The 9,028-nt window shown below is 43.0% G+C and overlaps 1 protein-coding gene across 4 annotated transcripts in view; it reads right to left on the reverse strand.

Annotated features, from left to right (window-relative positions):
- The window catches only part of LIPT1 (lipoyltransferase 1), a 17,586-nt gene extending 8,998 nt beyond the window's left edge, over nt 1–8,588 (reverse strand). Inside the window, exons 1-4 of one of the 4 annotated variants that reach the window (XM_087828081.1) lie at nt 8,530–8,588; nt 7,117–7,245; nt 5,099–5,173; nt 970–2,959 (exon numbers count right to left, since the gene is read on the reverse strand). In XM_087828081.1, coding sequence (XP_087684207.1) covers nt 1,837–2,958 — 1,122 coding nt within the window. In that variant the 5' untranslated portion in view covers nt 2,959; nt 5,099–5,173; nt 7,117–7,245; nt 8,530–8,588 and the 3' untranslated portion in view covers nt 970–1,836. Of the gene's footprint in view, nt 1–969; nt 2,960–5,098; nt 5,174–7,116; nt 7,246–8,049; nt 8,415–8,529 lie in introns of those variants that run through there. The other 3 variants (XM_087828082.1, XM_087828079.1, XM_016221300.2) reach the window with 3 other exon arrangements.
- Nucleotides 8,589–9,028: the final 440 nt, after the last annotated feature.

The raw sequence follows: 9,028 nt of genomic DNA on the forward strand, positions 1-9,028 counted from the left end.
AAGCTAAACCAGAGTCTACAGAGAGAAAGAGTAGTACTGGTGTTGGAGAGGGCACATACAAACATCACATAAGGAGAAGACTGAAGGTTAAATTCAAGATTAAATAGTGTGGAAGACCACAGCCAGGTGGAGGGAAGCCATGGGACTAAGATTCAGCAGAGTTGTCCTGGGTGGCTTTAGACCAGGTTTATGTGTTGCCTCTGTGAGCCAGCAGGTACATGATTGAGTTGGCATAAAAGAACAAGAAGGGCTTCCAGAAAAGTTCCTGATGTTTTTCTTTGATGTTTTCAGGTTCAGGTGCCGATAATGCTGAATCTGAAAATACTCAAACTAGTTTTACCCAGCTTTATTATATGTGTCATGGGTGAAGGGGTTCTTGCCTTGAACCTCCCAAGATAGAAATCAAGAGAGGAGGTGAAAAGTCCAAAAGAAGAGGTTGACTGAAAACAAGGTGGAGGGAAAGGAGAAAGGGAGGGAGCTTGATGCATCAAGGGAGCACACACTAATGAAGAATATGGCTCCTGGAACTGCTGCTGGGGTCTTGATTGGTTCTTCACCGGGGAGCAGAGCGGAGCTCTTTGCTTTCCAGGTTCCCGCCTTGGGCTGTACCAACCAGTGCAGGCACAGAGCAAAGCTCTTTGGGGAATGCCTGGAGAGAAACTTTAAATGTATTGGCTCAAAAAAATAAGAAACAATTGAAGAGCATTTCCATCTGTTTAAGAGAGGCTTGGCCTGTCTCATGGAAATTCCGGGTCTCAGGAGAGCACCTGGACAAATACTGGACCTGATCAAAAGTTCCTTTCTGCAGAGAATCCTGGCTTATTTTGCCAGGTACCCATTGTCACGTGGAAGTAGAATGGCTTTTCATCATTCAGATGAAAATGTGTTAGACCTCCTTTGCTTTCATGTTAAAATAACTCTTGATTTCTAGAGCTTCTGGATCTGTCACTAGAGAATCAGCAATCCATAACCCTGTGAAGTTAGCTTTTATTCAACTCATAGAAATTCTGCCTAAGAGATAATGGTATTTAAGGAAGAGAGTGTACAGACATTCCATCCATTGTTCTAAATATTTGAAGTTCTATCCCCAGATCCAATTAGACTACCAGAAGGATACCAGATGCAAGTTTACCTATTAAACATATCGAGAAATGTGCAAGAACTATATTAAAAAAAAAACTATAAGCTTTACAGAAGGGTATAAAAGAAAACTAGAGTAACTGAAGAGACAAATTCTATTCCTGAATGGCAAGGCTTAGTAAGATGTCAGTTCTCTCTAAGTTAATTTATAAATTAAATGACAAAAGAGACTACAGTAGGAGACTTGCTTGACAAGCTATAAAGACAAAGCTACACATTTTTTTACAGAATATCTGGGCATAAGAATGGCTAAATAAGTCAGTGGGAGGCGAACCAAGGTTAGGAAGAGCTCAGGGCTCCTAAAAGTACACTAGGCTTGATTCAGTGGGAGAGGGCGGGCAGATAAGAAGACAGAACAAACGGAGAATTTAGAGTTTAAGGTAGAGGTGGCAAGAAGCCTGGGTTGTATTCCCCAGAGGTAAGAAAAAGAACTCAGGTCAGAGTGTCCAATGTAAACACTCCCAAGATGGTAAGAGAGGCAGGAGCTAAAATATAAATGCACGCCAGGCATTACAGTTAGGGAGGAAAGAGACAGTATCTGGGAGGTCAGAAAATACGGACAAGGGTAGGTGATAGACACAAATGGGAGAAGTTACTGAAAAAGACTAGGCCCTTTTAATTTTAAGAGACATACAATGTACACTGAAAATTTTAATTTTCTCAATGAACCTGCTGTCAATATTAACTTCTGTGCAATCACATTATTCCCTTAATTTTTTCACAGAGAATATTCCACTTACTGTGTAGCTCGTCATCTTCTGGACATGTTCTATGTAATGTATTTATCAGCATAGTAGTTTCAATTGGGCAAAACTTACTGCCAATAAAACTTGAATTTAATTTGTCACGTATTTCCAGTGGCAACCAGTGATCAGGTGCTTCAATGTTACAAGTTTCAATTCTCCCATTCTTTACATCTATGAGAACTTTAATTTCCAAGTGTGACTGTTCATGAAGCACATTAAAGGAAGTTTTTATACTGAACTTTGGAGTTTTGCCATAGATCCATTCCCAAGTCTGCAGTTCTTTGGCTTTGCTATTTATTCCAGGAAACTGTGCCTCGTCTGACGGGTTTATCAGGTTGATGTGATTATCAATCTGATGATAAGCAGCATACTCTGCAGCAACAGCATTTATCAGTACTTCACTGGTCAAAGTGGGGTCTTTTTCCAACAGGCTTTTTACTAAGGCAGGTATGCTAGCCGTGGCATTGCTTGTGATCCCCTGGTAAGGGCTCTTGAGCACAGAGGACAAGAGGGTCCCATTGGTACTACATAACAAAGTGCAGTGGTGATAAGCAGCAGTCCGGCCAATCTTGGAAGCTGTTCCTGAGATTTTAAATTGTCCGTCAAGTAAAAGGTCAAACCTTTTGGTAGGCTGCACGTCCAGCTGGGGTTGGACGGCATTCAGAGCTCTCACAACTAACTTTAGATTTTCCATCCGGTTATACTTTTTTTTGGTTGTAAAAAAAGTCATATTGATATTACCCATATCATGGTAAACTGTGCCTCCTCCACTTCTTCTCCGAGCCAGTTTTACACCTTTTCCTCTCATCAGATTCAGGTTACATTCCTGCCAAGGATTCTGATGCCTACCGATTACAACAGAGGGAGAATTTCTCCAAAAGAACAGAATCGGCTTGCCTTCTAGGTTCATGTGCTCATGGATCCAGTCTTCCACAGCCAGGTTTTGGTACACATCACTGGACACCGACTGTAAAATGAGCCCACTTTTGACTGTACTTTTAAAGCCAGTTGCTGGGACCTTGAGGTTACAAAGTAACTGGAAGCAATTCTTCTTTGAAAATGGGATCAGCATGCTTTTAAAAATGGAAGACAAATTAATTGAGAAAAGGAAAATTAAATTGTTTTCTAGTTATCGATTCTTCGCTATTTAATCCAAACTTCTGTAATTCTCTATCTGGGACAGTTGCTTTTCTTGCCTCTTAGCTTTACCATTCGTCTTTAGCAATTCTACAACAGAGTACTCAAAGGAAATAAATGAAGACAAACCTCAATTTCTGTTGAAATGGCATAAGGGAACAGATTTTGCAAACAATAAACCTGTAAATATATTATGTAATATATATCAAGGCCAAACCAGTTATTTTGGATTCACAGGTAATACATGTTCATTGAGAAAAATGAGAATATATAGATAAGCAAAAAGAGCAAATTAAACGACTCCATACCACCACCTGGAGGTAATCACACAATTTGGTGTGTACCCATTTTTCTCTGCATGTGTAACACACACATACTTTCCCCCACAGAAGTAGAACCATACTATTATTTCATTCAACATTAAATCTGTTTTTACATCAGCTTTAATGTTATGTAATATTCCACTGTCAGATACACCACAGTTTACTCAATCAACCTCTTAGTTTGTAATTTTAGGTTGTTTCTAGTTTTTCTGTGTTATCAACAATGTATTCTTAACATCTCTGTCGAAAGCTTTAATTATGCCCTTATATTTTTAAAATAATGCCTATTTGACATTGAGATATATTATAATTTACTGGCAACAAAACGTTTAGATCAACATTAGATTAGGATGGATCCTCTGAGGTGGGTCGAGGGGAGAGACAATCCAAGTAGCAGGTTATGTGGAAAGGCTATGAACAATTTTATTATGCTTGGATACTTTACACTTTTTTTTTAAAGCAGTGCTGATGAAATATTAGGTGGCAAAAGGCTGAAAATACTAGCTACACAAATGAAGTATTTTGACTAGTTATGGTCATAAAGAAACCATTTTGTTCCAATTCTGTTTCTTAGGATGGTCATAATTTTCCTTTAGGTTAAAGAACTGGGATAGAATGGATTAATAAAGTCCATAACTAGGCCAAATTCTTTTGTAGTTAAAGTCCATAACTAGAACAAATTCCCAGGTTAAAGAGTTTCACCACTCTTGATATATTTTGATAAATTATGCTATGGAAAAGTTGAACCAATTTACACTCTGTCCAGAAAGGTCAGGAGAGTTTAATAGAGGAAGGGATGCTTGAACTATTTTGAAATCTGACTCTGTTTACCAAGTGGATGGGAGTAGCACATTCCAAGCATATGCAAAGACAAGGAGTCATTTAATAGTAAGGCATGTTTTGGGGACTCTCTTCCCAGAGACAGAGTTACACTACTAGTCTTCTAGCTCCAATAACATCTATGGCTACACTGCCCTAGGGAGTCTCTGCAGCCAGACTGCATTTTTTTGGTTAAACCCTTTGTTCTTAGTTCTGTTTGAGTTGGATATAGTCCTTCATTCACTCACCCAATATTTATGGACTGCCTACTAGGCACAAGGAAGTAAGGGAACAGAAGGAGAGGAGACAAATTCATGTAATTTTAAAACATTTGGACTTTTTCTAAAAGCAACTGGGTTCTATTGAAGTGTTTTAAGCAGGCAGAAGTTAAGCCAGGCATTAAACAAAACTAGCACTGCCAGCAATGTTGAGCATGAATTAAAGAAAAGCTAGACTAGGGGCAGGGAGACCAGTTAATAGACTACTGCAGCTGCCCAAGCTAGAGATAAGGAGGGCCTGAACTAGGGTAGCAGACATAAAGGAGGGGATGAATATGAGACATTTAAGGTCATAGACTGGTTCTTGTCTTCAAGGAACTTACAATCTACTGGGAGATAATTAAAAAGCAATTAAGGCAATAATTAAAATAGTGTCATAAGTGCTGTGATAGGGTAAGTACATTAGAGGGCGTTTTATTCCTCAAATTAGTGGAAGTGACATTGAAGCTTAGATGTAAAGGGGTAAGGAAAAGTGTGACAACAAAGTGTAACAGCTTGGACGAAAAAAGACCCATTCAAAGAATTTAATTCCAATGGCTGACACTTAGGATGTACAAGACCACTGGTACTTAAGGGGGCAAGATCAGAGAGCTGCAAGATACAGGAGGCGGGAGAAGTAGAGGTCAGATTATCCATGTTAAATGCTTAACTTTACCCTGAGGTCCATGGAGGAGGTGCTGAAGAGTTTTAAGGAAGCAGGAAGATCAGATTTATACTTCAGAGATATCACCTAGAGATTTAAGCACAGGGAATCTATCATACTTGGTAAGTGGTTGAATGGGGATGAGAGGCAGAAGTCAAGGGTCTTATCTTTTATGGTATAATGATTACAACCTCAAGCCAGAGTAACAGCATTCAAATCCCAACTCTGTCTCTTACCAGCTGAATGACCTAAAGCTGACTTTTACTGCGCCTCAGATACTATATCCCTAATATCTGGGTAAGGACAAGACTCATCAGGATTAAATGAACTAACGTGTAAAGTGCTTATAAGAGTGCCTGGCACATAGAAAGTACACAACATGTTAGCTCTTTTATTAATTTATGCCCTGATTTCTGGCCTGGCAAATGGATGGAAAAAGGTGACATTTCCTGGGACAGATTTCATAGAAAGAGGAAGTGTGGGGTAAAGATAATTGGTTCATTTTGACAGTGTTAAACTTGAGAGTCTATGGTTATCCAGCAGCCAGTGGCACACAGCTGAAGAGATGGTAACTGAGGCCATGGGAAGGGACTGGATTGTCCAGAGAGGGTTCAGTGAGAAGACATGAGAGCCTTAGAGCCTCAAAAAGCAGAAACATTTAAGGGATATGCAGAGGTAGGAGGGAGAGCTCCCAAAGGAAACAGAAGAAAAGGAAGACATTTTAAAATACGGTATTATAGAAGCTTCAAGGAGACATGGTTAACATTGCCAAATGCTGAAGATAGATAAAACGAGGGTTGAAAATTATCTACTTGAGATAATAACATCAAGATTATTAGTGATGTTGACAAGAAACATGTTGAGTAAAGTGGAGACAATTATATTCTAGGTGCAAATTGGAAAAGCTCTGGTCATGTGGAATGCGGAGTTAGGACACAATTTAAAATGCAAGAGAACTGAGCATGTTTAGATCTGATAGGAGTCAGGAGAGGGAATGAGGGTGACATTGGTTAAGGGATAAAGTGGTGTTGTTGGACCCAGAGTTCAGACAGGGAGGGAGGCAGCCTCGACAGCAGACAGGATCCTCTTTCATTGTGATCCAAGGGAGACACAGTAACAAATAGTGGTGGATGTTAACATGCTGAACAGTGTCTGTGGATTTGGAGATTCTCAAAGGCCCCGTGACACATCCTTCCCTAAGGTTAAGGCTCTGATTGTTGTCTGCATATGCAGAGGGTGGGAGGACAGCAAAGTGATTAAGAACTTAAGGTCCCCTCTTCAGTTTTATCCAGATATAATTGGCATACAGGTATACTTCATTTTACTGCACTATGTTTTATTGCATTTTGCAGATAATGAGTTGCATCAGTATGGAGGCAAGACCCTCCACCAGACAAAAGATTACAACTTGCTGAAGGCTGAGATGATGGTTAGCATTTTTTAGTAATAAAGTATTTTCAGATTAAGGCATGTACGTACATTATTTTTTTAGACATACTACTATTGCACACTTGACTACAGTGTAAACATAACTTTAAAAAAGTTTTTTATTGATTTGAGAGAAAGAGAGAAACATCAATTTGTTGTCCCACTTATTTATGCATTCATGGGTTGATTCTTGTATATGCCCTTACTAGGGATCAAACTTGCAACCATGGCTTATCTGGATGAGACTCTAACCAACTGAGCAAACTGGCCAAAGCATATAGAGCTTAAATTTTAATCCTGGCTCTGCCACTTCTAACTGAATAACCTTAGGCAAGTAGTTTAACCTCTAGCTGCTTCAATTGCCTCATTTACAAAATGTTCCTACCTCATAGAGTGGTTAAGAGAATTAAATGGGGTGACATGCATTAAGCACTCATGCCTGGCAAATATGCAAAGCTCTACTCCATTAACTGTTGTTATACAGTTCTCACCTTCCCATCTCTGTTCTCACACTGTTTGTCATATGATATGTATTCCCTCCAAGACCTTAACAGAAAAGTATACAAAGATTTCTAACCAAGACACATCAAAGTTGCATTTACCTTGGTTAATTAACGATAGTGCAAGATACTGATTTTGGTCAAAGATGTGATCTTGTTAGGATTCCAGAACTGATCCAATTCATTGACAGTGCTCAGAATATCTCTGTTCATCCAGGCGCTGTGTATACACTGTGAATGAAACACAACAAAGGTTATTAATTCAACAAATCTGGCATCTACTACAGGACAGGCATTGCTCTTGGCAGGTGGGGTTCATGAATGAACCAAATAAATAAAGGTGACTAGGGCAATAGGAAAACGAAAAAGGCTTGGAAAGGGAGGATTGCAAAGGTGTATGTAAGAGGAACTGGGCTGCAATTTTAAATAGGTTTGTCAGGCTAGGCTTCACTTAAAAAGGGGCATCTGAGCGAGGATTGAGAGTGCTGAGGAAGTCAGGCTGAGTGACCATGTGCCAGAAACTGTTCTAGGCACCTGAACACAAATAAGCCCCTGAGAGGATGTAACATTTCACCTGAGCCCTGAAGAATGAGAAGAATCACTCAGCTTGAGAAAAAGTGGAAACAAAGGGATGTCTGAAAACACCTGAATGCCAATTTATTAGTTTACAGAGAACTGCAGGCTGTCCAGCCGACATTCGGATCAGCTTCTCCAACCTACCATCATTTTGCTTGGTGAATACAGAATCCGAACAGAAGGACTGAGTTACAGGATTTCACTGTCTGATGGGACGAGCCCTTTGGAAACCACCTTGTAAACTCCTGCGCTCTGGACAGATCCTGCTATTAAAACCAGGACATCCTCTCTCTCCTGGAGGAGGCTTGGATTCATCTGCGACAGCGGCACCTCTCGTGCTTCATGCTTCAGTAACAGGCCCTCCAACTGAATGACACTCTTTCGTCGTCAGGATAGTCAAGACTGAAGCCTGGTAAACTTTTGTTAATTTCAACTAACTCTGCGTGTCTCTACTCTCACCTTGTAATGACGAATTGTAAAGTTTTCCCCCAGAGGAATCTTGTTTCCATGTTCCAGGGGACGCGTTGCACTGCCGAGCAGGCTTCGTCTCATCCGCGATCAGAGGGCAAAACACAACACAGTCCTCCTTATCCGCCCAGGCAGGCCCAGCTCCTTCGAAGCAAGCGCCTTTCCGAGTCATTCTGCCAGCTCTGGCGGTGCGTCCCTTACCCAGAGTCTCTCCACAGTCGTGTGCACGTTTGATTTCGCCTTTTGGGCTCCGTGGAAGCGCGCCCGGCTGGCACCCGGCACGTCTTAGTTTTTACCCTCCGGTAGTGGGAAGAAACCTTTCCAACCACCGAGCTGACTATTCCCAAGGGCTGAGGGCAAACTGCGGCGCCTCCGGCACCAGCGCGCGGAGCCCCGCCCGGGGGCAGGGTCCCACCTTCCCGCCCGCCCCGGGCCGCCGCACCCCGGAGCCCCGCGGGCGGCACAACCTACCTGCTACTTCCCGTCGCGCGGGCTCCGGCCACGTCAGGACCTGCGCGGCCCCCGACCCTGAAGGCTGCGCGCGCAGCGGACGCGCCCCCGCCACGCCCCCTCCCAGACACCGCCCCGGAAGTGGCGCGGGAGGCGGGGCCTCTGCCCCGCGCGGTCCGTGCGGGACTGGGTAACCCGCAGAGCTCCTAAGGGCCCTCGGGATCGGCGGGCCGGCGCCAGGCCCGATTAGAGCCGACGCGGTGCACCACCTAGCCGTGGAGCCCCCGGTTGAGACGGACGCGCCCTGCGTGGCCGCCGGCGCTAACGGCCACCGCGGTGAAGGTAGGAGGGGCGGCCACGTCGTGGGCGAGTCTGGGGGAGGCCGCCGGAAACCCGGGGCGTTCAGGCCGCGCGCCAGGCCCGAGGGCCAAGCCGTCAACCTTTCGCCGGGCGTTCAGGCTTTGCGGCGGGTCTTAAAGGGATCTCCTCTTCACAGCCCAAAAGGCAGGTAACTCCGCTT

Source organism: Miniopterus natalensis, chromosome 19 (genome assembly GCF_054644295.1).
Source record: "Miniopterus natalensis isolate mMinNat1 chromosome 19, mMinNat1.hap1, whole genome shotgun sequence".
NCBI classification, from domain to species: Eukaryota; Metazoa; Chordata; class Mammalia; order Chiroptera; family Miniopteridae; genus Miniopterus; species Miniopterus natalensis.